The sequence below is a fragment of the Mugil cephalus genome, chromosome 12 (assembly GCF_022458985.1).
Source record: "Mugil cephalus isolate CIBA_MC_2020 chromosome 12, CIBA_Mcephalus_1.1, whole genome shotgun sequence".
In the NCBI taxonomy this organism is placed as follows: Eukaryota; Metazoa; Chordata; class Actinopteri; order Mugiliformes; family Mugilidae; genus Mugil; species Mugil cephalus.
The window spans coordinates 5,064,157-5,078,329 of record NC_061781.1 but is presented as its reverse complement, the minus strand read 5'-3'; the positions used below and the strand labels follow the sequence as shown (position 1 = coordinate 5,078,329).

General features: G+C 41.0%; 1 protein-coding gene across 1 annotated transcript; it reads right to left on the bottom strand.

The window, feature by feature from the left end:
* Positions 1-1,054: 1,054 nt before the first annotated feature.
* Positions 1,055-11,564, bottom strand: LOC125017262 (interferon alpha/beta receptor 1b-like). Its single transcript, XM_047600166.1, has 8 exons — positions 11,333-11,564; positions 8,903-9,032; positions 8,263-8,453; positions 6,810-6,970; positions 5,411-5,564; positions 3,692-3,849; positions 3,354-3,526; positions 1,055-2,389 (listed from the first exon to the last, which is right to left on the bottom strand). Exons 1-8 carry the CDS (start codon positions 11,442-11,444, stop codon positions 2,167-2,169), a joined length of 1,302 nt encoding a protein of 433 aa, XP_047456122.1. The 5' UTR covers positions 11,445-11,564; the 3' UTR covers positions 1,055-2,166.
* Between the last annotated feature and the right edge of the window lie 2,609 nt (positions 11,565-14,173).

Below are 14,173 nucleotides of genomic sequence, written 5' to 3'. Positions count from 1 at the left end.
GATCCGCCTCTATTTCTTCAGGAGGCTAAGGTTGTTTAATATCTGCCGGAAGCTGTTGGACATGTTCTGCCAGACTATCAGTGCCCACTTCTATGTTGTGGTGTGCTGGGGCAGGGGCAGGGATCCATCTATCTACACTATATGCCAAAAGTATTTACTCACACATCCAAATAACTGAAATCAGATGTTCCAGTCACTTCAATAGCACCAGGGGTATAAAATCAAGCACCTCGGCATGAAGACCGCTTCTATAAACAGTTGTGAAAGAATGGGTGACTCCCAGGAGCTCACTGAATTCTAGTGTGGTTCTGTGATAGGTTGCCACCTGTGCAACAAGTCCAGTCATGAAATTTCCTCTCTACTAAATATTTCAGTCAACTGTGAGTGGTATTACAAGAAAGTGAAAGTGATTTGAAATGAAACCAACTCAGCCATGAAGGGGCAAGCCATGTAAAATGACTGAGGTGCATAGTGCAGAGAGGACACCCACTTTCTGGAAAGACGTGGATGAGTCACTTTGGTGTGGAAGAACTTAACACCTTTGAGGTGAATTGAATGAAGACTGCGAGTCAGGCCTTCTCGTCCAACATCAGTGTCTGACCTCACAAATATGGTTCTGGAAGAATGGTCAAGAAGTCCCAGAAACACACTCCGAAATCTGGTGGAAAGCCTTCCCACAGGAGTTGGAGCGGTTATAGCTGCAAAGTGTGGGCCAAAATCATATTAAATATTTAACAATGTGATGTCACTTAAGTTCATATGCGTGTAACGGCAGGTGAGTGAATGCTTTTGCTAATATACTGAATCTAGATAAAGAAAACGCCACAAGAGAGAAGTGTGACATGAAATCTCGGCAGAAATCTCATCATCGGCTGTTGACATACACTGACATCACCACTACTTTGTCATTATGGCCATTTCATCAGATACACTGTTTAACATAATTGTATACAGTTTCAGCAAACAATGGTGGCCAAGGTGATGAGGTAATGCAGAGTGTGAAGTCAAACTGGCTGGACCAAGCTATGGAAAATGAAACAACAGTGATTGACAGTTGTTTTTTGTACTTTTTATAGGCACAGCATCTTGATTTGATACTTATTACAAAAATGTACGGCTGTTTTACCAGGGGTTGTATAGACATGGACACTTTATATTCATCATTAAGCTTACAGAGCACAGACAAACCATATCAAGCAGCTTTGGCTTTGTTAAATGCAAAATGCGTAGAATAAGTGCTCGAGTGTATTTGTGAGGTATCAACATATTTGATACACGTTCAGTGATAGTGTCATAAGAACAAACAATGAAAGGACAAAAATGAATTCCAATGAATAATGAGGATTAAGGAAAGTTTCCTGACTTTTCCTCTCCTCACTGCGAGGTACAAACATAATGTTTTTCTTTTTTTTTTTTTTTAAATGAGATTTTTTTGGATGGACTGTTAGTTTGGATGTCAACAACATGTTTTAGTGACGCTACACTGTTGAAATTCCAGTTTTTCTCATCTAATCACCAGTTTTAAATATCACCATGTTCAACTTAACTCAATAGTGACTGAGACAGATTTGTACACCCACCCCCCCAAAATCTCTCTGATTAACTGTAGCTAATTCATTTGTACACGCAGGCTACAGCATGAACTTATTAAAATAACGTGTCCGGTAAAGAGAAGTAACACCAATATGCAGACTGCCACAGAGATAGACTTGATCCGATTAAGGCGTCACATTCATCACTCACGTCATGAAAGCAGGGTTAAGACAATGGGTGCTGGAAATGCGAGCAAGACGGAATGTGAAATACACTCAAATCAGGATTGACAGTACTTCCTGTTCAAAACCAAGATTATTTTGAACAAAAAGAAGGGTCTGGTTCTTCAAAAGCATCAGTACAGAGAGCTGGGTCAGTGGTGAGTTGGTTCATCCCCACTTTATCTCCATGGAAGCTGGAAACAGTGAGTGCTGTAACAGCAAATCAGTTTTGCTGACTGTGAATCACTCATCAGCTTATGTCTTTTTTTTTTTTTTTTAAACAAAGCATGTTATGCCCTTGTTTCACAGTGAAAGGTGACAATATAGGCAAAACTTCCACATCTGCAGCTTCCTTAATATAAACGTCTGTTCGTCTTCTTTACAATGGTCCTTTTCTTTTCCAGGCCCGCCTTCAGACGGACATGTCTGCAGTGCCCTCGTCTGCAGTCAGCCGGCTGTTGAGGCCTGCAACCATGTCCTGCATCTTCAGCTTCTCCAGGTCCACTCGGCCCTTCAAGCAGTCCTCCGCTAAGGACAGGCTGTGGTTGGGATGCTGCATGTTGCCGCTGCTGCCCCCCGTGGAGTAAACTCCAGAGTCTCCACTGCTGCTGCTATTCTGACGGCTGTGTCTGCCACTGGAAGCATCAAGAGAAAGGACAGTCGTTATTGTTTTTCCATTAATAATGTTTATCAGTTAGATGTCTCCCGTGTCGGTGGGGCAATAAACCATTTACCTGAGACAAGTGACGATATTGACCAATAAAAAACAACAGCACAAAAAAAAAAAAAAAAACACTTATTTTTCTTAGAAATCTTCAGGTTGTGCATAAAATGTTTTGTAAAAGGTTCATTAAATGTAAACATTTTCTTCTTTACACTGAAACAAAGGGACATTTTTGGAGTGGAAATTATTTATAGCGTATTATGTCACTGGTCGGGCTCCACTGAGATCAAACTGGGCTGTACACGGCCCCAGACACCGAGAGTTTCCTAGAGTATTTGCCTTAAATCTATGGTTAGAGTAAGAATATAACCATTAACTAGGGAAACAGGAAAGGCTGCCAGAACTAGCCCATGGATGCATGAGAGCACTGTAGAACAAAGCATCCACATCAGTTTCCCATACAATATTAACACTATGGCGGCCCTCCAGGGTCTAAATTAATCCACCATAAGGAGTGGGAAATGTTTGTGCACGTCTCAGACAACACTGTGATCACATCTTTTCCCCTATTGCCCCATTGGTTAGATCACCTTAGTCATCAGCCACTTATAACACAGGTCGATAACGAGTATCCAAGCTTTAAGTGCCTGAAATTCATCTTAAGTCAAGTCAAAGCACTTTACAGTCACGTGACACACACCTGCTCTACCTACTGAGCCACATCTGGCCTCAATTAAACGCCGGCTTCCTTTGGGAAACAGCTGATCTACTGGATCTGGTTCTTATTTATTCATTGTGTTATGTTTTTTTTTTTTTTTTTTTTTAGGTCAGTGTTTATTCACACACAGGAAGCAAAAGTGTGATGGGAGTCATGTTAAGGGGCTACTGAGCTGCAACAACACTTGAGTAGGTGTAGTATTAAAATGAAATGTGACCTGCTGTCCGGCTGCAGGCCTGACGGGGGTCCTGTCAGGGTCTCGGGGGGGAGAATCAGGACTTCCAGGTCAGTCGGCTCCGGGACCAATGTGACATTATCGCACAAGAGCTCCGATTCTGGATCTAAGGTGAGGAGGCGAGGAATGTCTGACCCAGGAGAGTCACAAAGATGCTGGAAGGAGAAATAAGAGAGACTGCGATGAGACAAAGGGATTTGGTTGTTTAAAAAACAAAAAACAAACAAAAAAAAAACAACAGCAACTAGAAGTCGTTTTATCATCAGTTAATGAAAGTGCACACAGTGAAATCTGTACTGTGGCGTGGTGTGGCTGCATACCTGTGTGAAATGTGGGGCCAGCTTGGTGGAGGGGTGGAGCGTTTTCTTGACTTTCTGGAAGCACCAAAAGGGGCTGTAGAGAACCAGCAGCACGGCCAGGAAGCAGACGACCAGTGAGCCGACAAAGTACCCAACGATCTGCCACCACGGAACAGCGCCTGCGTGTGCATATACGTACACATGCATAAACCGGGGCACATTCGTGTGTAATCAGATGGTAAATGCTTAAGTTGTCGTCACATCCTCACAACACAGACACAGCGGCCTACTATTTTAGAGCACACACAAAGGTTTTGAGCTTTGTAACGCCATCTGCTGTTTGCAGTTTAGAACTAGAACAGTTAGTGTCAGGGCAAAGCAAATTCACATCATTCATCAAAATTTCTTATGTCAACGTCCTTATTGTCTAGTGATGGTGGCGGTATCTTCTTCTGTCCTTCAGAAATCAGTACATGTTCCTGTTGTCTTAATTTGTGTGTGAGTTTCTCCATTACAAATATTTCTTGGACAGTGCACACCTACTATCTCCTCGGTCCCTGGTTCTACTTTACACCACAGTCTGGTTGTACTTTAACCACTAGGACTAGGGCGTGGACCAGTACATTTACACCAGGTCGTTCCACCGCACTATCTGTTTTGTTTTGTTTGGACTGGTTTCCCTGTCAGGTCACAAGGCGTGGTGCTTTCAAGGCTCCATGATGTGGCACGCTAATCTGAGTAATATCCCATAGTGAGCGTTATAGTGCAAGTACCAGCATTTTTTAAATCCTGTTACGTGTGCATGTTTGAGATTAAAGAGAAGAACATATGTGAAGTTTCTCCAACAGTATGATGCAACCCGATTTCAAAATTGGGCAAGACTCCCACACTGAGTTTAATCCAAAAGTGACTGTGTAAGGAACATAGAACTTTGAACCATCTACCGTTTACTCGCCATCAAAGTGTGGGTATTACAGCCTCTTAAAAATTACACAATGCGCCACATTATCACGAAAGGCTAGTACGAAAAAAAAAATACGGATCTCTACCAAATTTAATCTCCAAATGGGTTTGAAGAATATTTAGCAAATAACTAATACAGCTGAAATCATGTAATCAGGTCAAACCATTGTCTATTCTAATTAATGACAACATGAAGTTAAGAATAAGCTATTTTGTTTAACAGTATCATTAAAATGGGTTCACAGATCTAATGTTAACATAAGTTTTGACGGTAAGTTTTATTATTTATTGGTTAACCAAAAGAGTAGTCGGCTTAACAAACATAAACCAGCAACTGAGGGAAAAACATTGTTGGCTGCAAACCTTAACAACAACAATAATAATAATGATCATTACATCTTACACTGCAAGTAGTGAGAATAGTAATGATCATGATAAAAAACACTATTTTAAAATCAAAAACAGCTGTGGAGTGAAATTTGGCAAAAATGGTCACAAACGCGCGTTCCACGATCTACAGGCGAAAGATGAGATTCACAACCGTATACAATGGGTTTAATTCACCCCCAACTCCCGAGAATATTGGACATGTGAACGATAACACAGCAGTCTGAATAAATATTATTTTATGCACATTTTAGTTTATTGCGAATTCACAAATCTGATTGTTCACCTCATGAGACTGTAAAAAAAGGGGGTGCCATGACAACTCCTGAAGCCAAAGCATGTGGCTGCATGAATAAAGGCATGTGTGCACGTTTCTTCACTCAAATGTACCTTCAGTCTTCATGCAGAGCGGTGAGGTGAAGTTGCTTTTCTTGTCGTAGAAGTCGTAGCGAGACTGCACGCTCACACAATACCAGGTCCAGGGCTTCAGCTTTGACACAGTCACCAAGTTGGCGCTGCTGTCCAACGGCTCGGTGGTAGAAGCCTGGAAAACACAACCATAGCACAATGCCGGTGTTACATTCAGAGTTGAGGCTCTTTTAGGGTACTGCGAGACCTAGTCATCGCAGCTTCTGCGTCAACTTAGAAGTATAAACTGCCTATTAGGAGCTAGGAGGAAGGATAGCATATCGCAATCCGTCGGCCTTGCAGCCGGGATCAAGATCATCGTAGTGAGATCTGAGCTTCATTCAAGCCTCAATGTTAATTCATCGTCATTCTGAACATGGTGACACATAAAAAGAACAAATTGTGTGTCTCATCTCTGGCCGCACGCAATAATAACAGTATAAATTCAAATGCATAATCCACTGTGACCTGCACATACACCAGCCTGTGACCACAGTCTCCTCCAGTACGCCTCGTTTACATTACCTACGATGCACAGATGCTGCTATTCACACATTGTCCTTTTTTCCCTTTTATATCATTAATCGCACCCGTATCTCATATTATATATTTTAATACAGTTCTGTTCAACAATGGTACCTTTTGGTAATTTCATGGCACAGAATATTGTTAATATGGACAAACTACAACAGTGTGACTGCACTAAACTGTTTAGTTCTACAATTTCAAAGCTTAAACGTACTGAAGGTTAACGCGTAAACTGTTTGGGCCACTTTTCCAATGCAATCTTATACTTACATATTCTATCACCCAACAACAGACACAACAAATGTGTCAATGTACTGCTTTACTGGGAATAGTGCCATATAAACTACCACATGTATGAACACAGAGAACAAAACAAAGAACAAATGGAAGCAAACACCTGAAGGAAACCCCTGTCTCACACGTCAGAGGTTGCTCTCTGTTCTGTTTTTGGTGTCATTACAATTTCCTTCTCTGTATATGTTTAAGAGCTCTTGAGGTGTCTATTTTTTTTAAAGGACGTTGGTTTGCACAAACGTGCATATAAGCAATAACAAAAGAGCAGCTTGCAGGAAGAGAATTAGGGAAGAAACAGTGGTCTTTTGAAGTTTGCTAACCTTGCAACAGACAGGAAACACCTCTTGCAACAAACAAAAAGTGGGTGCTCAGTAAAAAAAAAAAAAAAAGCTTCATTGTGTCTGAATAATTCGTTTGTGCAAGAAGTGCAACATCACTTTTCATCAAAAATGAATAGAAGATGGAACATAATTCAGCAGAAGAGAAATAGAAATTTACTGTAGGTTGCAAGACATATGACAGGTGATCAAGTCTGAGGAAGGTAGTTCAGGGCACCCACCTGTCTGCCTGCAGAGCGCTCCCAAACCAGAATACGGTAGTACAGGTCTGCAATATTGTCCTTCATGGAGCTGCCGGTGCTGGACAGAGGGTCGGACATGAAAACGTCCAGGCCACTTCCTGCAGGAGCAAGGTCTACTTTGGACGGAGGGCCTATATCAGCTAGGGAGCAGGAAATGAAGACAGGATATGAGGTTTCTGTTCTTCAATAAGTATAAAGCTACCGAGTAACATACTGAATATCATTCAAGTTCAGATTGCAAAAATTATGACGACATAAAGGTTCTCTCTTGCTTCCTCTTTACTTCAAGCCTCAATGCCCTGCCACGTCCCGTTAACAACTTTTAATGTGTATATTTGTGCGCTTGTGTACATGCCTGCACATGTAAGTGTGAGTGTTATCACACATGTCTGCATGTGTAAATGCGGAGGGAGCGGTGAGGAGTGTTGTACGATGTTGTAATGTTTTATGTTTTTATTTGTGTGAAACACTTTGGCTTGCATTTTCTGTACGAACGGTGCTACGTAAATTTAAAATTGATTTGATTTATTAAATCACTGCAACCATCTTGGGACAGTAGGTGTTTTTTGGTTATGACACATGAAAACAACGTGCAGGTGGCTGTGGCTTTGGGTACAAACGGTGCCGAATCTAGGTATTTTTAGTTCATGTCTAGCTTCTACTGTCGTCGTTGCTTTCCATTTCCTGTTTTCACCAGGCGCTCAAACGCACGCCTAGCACTGCTTTCTGGAGACTCACTACAGTATCAGTCATTGGTTTAGTCATAAAAACAGTGGAGCTGTTGAAAACGATGCTATGACTATTAGTTTACTGTAAAATTAGTAGAGGGGCTTCACTTAAATAGAAAGTTAGCACGTGAAGTCACAGTGAGCGAAGTCTCCGTGGTTACAGCGGAGCGTGGAGATTAGCCGCATTAGTTAGTCAAAAAATGAGCTGCTGTGCCACTGACTGTGGCAACAGATCACAGATATATTTTTTTAAGATGTCTCCTACTGCCAAAGAAAGAAGAAGTTAATGGATCACTGTGAACTAATAGCTAATTAAGAATATTTTATGTGACTAAACCTCCTATTTTCTTATTGGTCCCTGTTGCTACGATCATGTAGTTAACAGTAATTAACAATTTTCTGATTCTAAAATTTAATAATCACAGTGATGAATTTGTTAATATTGGTAATAGGATGGGCAGTTTATGATTTAATCTGCTCTGGGATGATTTTTAAACGCAGTGGAAACTGTGTGGTTTTGACATTTTTAGAGCAATACAACTCAAGAGACACACAACGGCTCTTAAGCATGCCGCTCGGGGTACTGCCTATGCCACTTTCGTGAAAACTAGAGATGAAATGCTGCCATAGGACTACACAACATCTTTTATGTGGAATGAATGTATTTGCCTCATTCGGCTCGAACTCACCCCCCTCTCTCTTACCGTCTTTATCAGGGCAGAATTCCTTCTGCACCCAGTCCGAGTGACTCCCGTTCGCATTGGCTCGTACACGGAGCATGTAAATTCCCAAATAGTGCAGGTCGAACTCGGTCAAGTCACAAAACCTGTCTGGTGTGTCTTCACATGCCGTCGACCAGGTTGGAGTCTTCTTCTTAGACTGGAGCTTGTACATACTTGGTTGAAGAGAAAGACAAAACAGACGGCATGAACCACGGTAACAGGAAATACTGATCATGTTGAAGCGAACACATTATTAACCCAGTCAAAACAGTTCATTGTAACTTTTAGCGTTCGGGTGGCGTTCGTACACACCGACGAGCGCACAATTACAAATGACTGGCACCGGCGCAGGTTATGTACGTTACATGTCTACCTCCTGCAGTACGCTAAAAGAGCCTTAACGCCTCCAAAGCACCGTCAGTGTAAACCACTCACAATCTCATGTTTGCCATCAGGGAGCACCAGTAATGGTGCTGTAGCATGACCAGTCCCATGGAAGCACCAAAACAGGCATCAGTGCGATGGCTGAAGGTGTTGGTGGTTGAGTACAGAGACCTTCACACAAGGCCATGAAAGTAATAATCTATTAAAAGTCTTAAACGTGGAGCAACATGAGACTTACGCAACATATTCTGCCGTGAAGGTGACGTTGTCAAACTCTTGAGCCCTCTGGTCCCACTCCCAGCTCAGTGTGTAATGAGCGTTCAAGGTGATCATGGAAACGTCCCATGGAGGGGTCAGCTCCACTTCAGCTGAAAGATAAAAGGTAAAAATGACACATAACTTAATTATTAGAATAATAATCCTTATTATGTTGCTGCCATTTAAACTATATTCTTTCTTAGTATATCTGCAGATTATTGTTTTAACTTTAGGCAAAATTTAGGAAGGTTTAAAATTTACAAATCAAAAAAATTTGAAAACTGGTTGTAAGAATTACTCTTGTCCCAACAACAGACCAGTATGTGCCTGTCCATGGTGCCCATTTAGGTTTTTAGGGAAGTTCTTAAAACAGCTGGCTGAAAGTCAATGACACAAGACTAATATCGTGCATTTGTGGGGACTATTTTCAGTGGTGGATTTTGTCAACAAGACGCTGTTTGAACAGCGGCGAAGCAAGATGACACAGAATAACAAGCTATATCACTCTTTGATATCTATATATTAGAAGACATTACATTAGTGCAGTATTTGTTGCAGTGTGAAACAACGTTGGCAGCAAAGCCAACCAACACTGAAAGAGAAACTGTACCAACCAGAAACCCGAGGAAAGAAAAACTACCAAGCAAACAAATGTGAGTCATTTGAAAGTTAAATAAATACAACTAGCGTGCATAAAGTGTGATTACTCTGTAAACAAAAGGATTCACTTTTATCACAATGTGAGTGTAAATCACGAGAGGGAAAAGCATATCAAAAGGAGAAGAAAAGAAACGGAAGTGGCCCAACTCTGTTTTTGCTTCCTGCCCAGTCTAACCTCCAAGAAGAGGAACAGATACCAGCAAAAATAAATCACCGAAAACTTCTGGCTAAGACACCTGACCTCCATCGTCTCTGTTGAAGGAATCTAACAAATTCAAGTAATTTGGCATCACTTGTAAGCTCAGTATTGGCGAAAATAAATATACACACCAAAACTTGTTTAAAATGTCCGCGTGACTCATCACGACAAAACAAGGGAATTTGTGAGGAGGAGAAATGGATTTTTGGGGAACGTAACAGCTGATCTTAGTGCTCCCAGTGCGTTCATGCCGTAATGTTTTCCCTTCTCAGCCTCCATCAATGACTAAGGAATTACAACACAGAAAGAGAAACGAAAAAGGACTCAAATCACAGGACATGGATATTAATATCGCCAAGGATAAGAAGAGAATCATATTTCCCCAGAAGAAAACACTTTTAGTCTTGAGCAACGTTTATACTAATATACCTTCCTAACACAGACAATGACGAGTCATCCCACACATCTGGTCAAGTGTGGCTTGGACAATAATCAGATCCTGAGTTCCACGAAAACTAACGGGGAGTTTGTGGATTTTAAAGAAGCAGGAAAATTGCAAATGTCTGAGTTACAGTAAAGACTCCTCAGATGCTATGTCAGCAGTTCAATGCCTGCCAGGAAAAGGGAAGGATAGCATGTGGTCAAAACAGATATCAAAATGCAACAGAGAGATGAACAGCCTCACTGCCCTCAACAAGCACACATACCCACTTACTATATAACTTATCATCGCTGCCACATTCTTACTCAGGCCCGGTTCACACTTGACATTGACCAACCAATTCAATACATGTTGACAGACAAAGAAGAGAAGAATTAGGTTTCGCTATGAGCTAAAACCAGTCTTACTCCGCAGATGAACGTAGACGATCCAAGTTTATAACTTCAGGCTGTTTACAGATAGAGTAAAATGTGTCAAATATGTCGACTGGTGAAATGCACGAGCATCCGAATTTATTTACAAGACAATGGTTGCCACTGACTACCGACGGCATGTAAACAGGTAAATAACTAACAGTTATGAACAATTAGGCAACATTTGACCTGGCAACGACATGGTAAACAAATGCTGCTCAGCGGACACTTTATTTTATTTAACCCGAGCGCATACTTCAAACGAGCTCGATTACATAATTGTTACGTTACTTGTACAACTACGTTACATTCGGTTTAGCTTAGCACACCAGAGATCTGAAATTCAATTCAATTCTAAACGGAAGCATAGATAGATAGATAGATAGATAGATAGATAGATAGATAGATAGATAGATAATTTATCCCGAGATAAATAAGACAGATGTTAAAACGTTTAAAGGTTTCTGAATTGGTAATGCGGAAACTGCGGCGCGATTTCGAAATACACGGGCGATACAGGCGATACCACTAAGGTTAAGCCACACACAGAAACCATTTTTTTTGTTTGTTTGTTTGTGTTTAGAAATGTTAGTACACTAGCCCTCCTTCTAAGAAAAACATACCAAATTACATTTCCAGTCGCAAATACAAACTGACAAAGCTTGGCATGCTACCGCTGCCTGCTAAGGGACTTACCAGCGCTGCTGTGAAGGCAACACAGGACAAGGCAGACATACGATGCAGCCCGCTGCCACATGGTTGCTGTTTTGTAAGGTACAATTTTACTTTTCCATCGACAGTTTGTCATGAGATTTATCGTGTAAGATCTGTTCGGACCATAGACCAAAGCCTACGGCTCGGATGGACTCCCTTCTCCTTTCCGTGATTGTCACTCGTTTTCCTTCTTCAGCTTGTTTTCTTCATTGGGTTTATGGCGGTTGGCAGAACACCTTTTGGGTAGATTACCGCCACCAGCTGGACTGGAGTGTGAAGCACGACATAAAACAATAAAAAAAAACGTACAATTTTTATTTTTTATCTAAATTATATTATTTTAAAAGTGGTATGATGTAATTTGGTGCTTTTGATGCTTATTTAAGAGGCCAGATAATGAAGCACCACTATGCTTAATCTTCCTCGTGACTGAAGAGATGACTTCTGTGGATATTGTACTTGGTGCAATCAAGTATCACATATCCACTATGTCTATTTGGTTGCGGTGTGCACACTTTCCCAATAACCCGTTTCGCAAATACTTGTCTTGGACATCGCACAATGCATTGTGAGTATGCACCGAAGCACTCTGGGATTAAAAGCGTCCAGACAGCATCTCCGGACCATCCTCCGCAGCTCTGACAGACGGCCGCAATAGCACAGGAGACCAGTTTAATGATATGACGGTTAGTCAATTAAAACATTGTGATGTTGTAGTTTCAAATGCATTAAAAATAAAAGATTTAGTTGCCCGTTGCCGTGCAGCCTGTTTATTAAATCTCCATTCAAAGGCTACACTGGTAGAGTATTCAAAAGAAACCGCGAACCAGAGGCTGCCCAAATTAATTTTAGATGGGGGCATAATTTGCCTACCTGATCCTGACATCCCCCGAGATGACTTGGAAGACAGCACTGAAACTTGATTTTCAACAGGGACGGTCCCTTACAGTCATGGGCTGTTATAGGCCTCCCTCAGCCTGCAGCGAGGCTCTAAGTTCCTTAAATAACTGTGTCTAACCTTGATTGGTTGTCATCAGCCTCAGATGGCTTGAAATCTATCTGTGACTCTTTAAATCTAAGCCAATTAATAGACAGCCCAACACGGCCTAACATTAAATACCCCTTACGATCATCGCTTCTTGATCTTATAATAACAAATGAAAATGCCCCCCACAGGTATACTGATGTTGGTGTTTTCGGGAGCGATCTGAGTGATCACTGTGCCATTGCAGTGGTCAGGAATGCCAAACTCCCCAAAACTAAACCGAAGAGAAGAAGAGATTTTAAGCTTTTTCATGAGCAGGCTTTTTTGCATGATTGGTCCAAAATTGAGTGGGAACGAATCTCCCTCTGTAACGACTTGCCTGTCATTCAAAAGTCGTTTGAGATGACGAGATGAGGTCCTTTATATTTGGTGTGACGCGCTGATGAGTCCAGGTGAGTTTAAGCATTTAATAAATCAATCGCAGCTACTTCAGATTACATATGCCAAAAGATGGTGAATGTGTGCACTGGTGGCGAATATGTAACAAAGCAAAAATAAATAAATAAAAAAAAAAACTAAACAAACAGAAATTGCGGCTACCTAACACTCGCCTCTCTCCTCCCTCAGTGCAGGTGAACCAGCTCCCTATACCACCTACGGCAGGCGTCGGCAACCCGCGCCTCCGGTGCCGCATGCGGCTCTTTCGTTCCTCTGCTGCGGCTCTCTGTGGCGAGCGGTGCGGAGCAAGGACACTGATCAAAGCCGTTCACTTTTTCACGCTAACTAGTCACTTATCAGTGAACGAGCAAGAGTTGCACAACAACTGAATGACACTGAATGCCACACCACACTCATGGTTGTAACATCAAACAAACAAAAAACACTAAACTCCCACAGTGCATTGCAGCACATTTACTAGTTGCTGTCGAGTATTTAATTCAAATGTATTTTTACTTTAGTGCGTTAGTTTTTTTAAAATATAATTCAAAATTTGAATTGATGATGTTCTTGTAACATTAAAATAAAATGTATTTAATTTTTTTTGTCTCTCAAAAGATACGTCACTGTTATGTATGCATAACTGTAATTTCGTTTTCTCTGTAGCAGTTATTTCATTTCATAAATGCAACACACTATAGGCCTAGCATAGAGGTGAAAACGATTTATGCAGTGTGATCTTCATTTAATCCACCAGTAAGGCTCCTACACACATGTAAGAATAAACTTTAATATCCAGCCATGATGGACACTGGATAACCATGATCCCCAAAGTCATATTTTGAGTTAATATTTGCTTCTTTGAAATACTTAACACAGACACAGTTTTTTTCATATTTGTAGATCTTTCTCTAAATTTGATGATTGCTTCACAATGTGATATTTTGGTTGATGAGGTCCAAATATCATACTTCACTCTGTAGAAATGCATTTCCATCATGTAGAACAGGACATTATATATGTGAATGACATGAAATTACAAGGCTGACTAAGCCATTGTTTTTGCTTTCTTCATAGAAATCACTAAGTGATTATATACTGTTCTACAACCTTTTGATGACTGTCTTCATTTTATTATTCTCCAGATCAAAATGTTGTCATTGTTGAAATCTCAATCTAATGCACTTTCTTTTTTGAATTCTTGATAGGAAAACATGCATATCCCTATGGCTGAGGAGTGAACCTCAGGAACGATTGTCTGTTGTCATTTCTCATCCTTTTCTGCTCCTGCTTGCTGTCATCCACTTTAAAACAAGGCTTACAAAATGTGCCTAGAAAACATTTGAAACAACCTACCCAGTTTGTTTCACGAGTTGGAAGGGCAAATGTTGTTAAAATAC

Excerpts from the sequence above, each read along its gene's own strand:
- LOC125017262 (XM_047600166.1), bottom strand. The coding sequence starts at position 11,444 with ATGACAAACTGTCGATGGAAAAGTAAAATTGTACCTTACAAAACAGCA. Across the intron at positions 5,565-6,809 it reads AGCGCTCTGCAGGCAGACAG|GCTTCTACCACCGAGCCGTT; the intron begins GTGGGTGCCCTG and ends TGTGTTTTCCAG. Across the intron at positions 3,527-3,691 it reads TGGCCCCACATTTCACACAG|CATCTTTGTGACTCTCCTGG; the intron begins GTATGCAGCCAC and ends TTCTCCTTCCAG.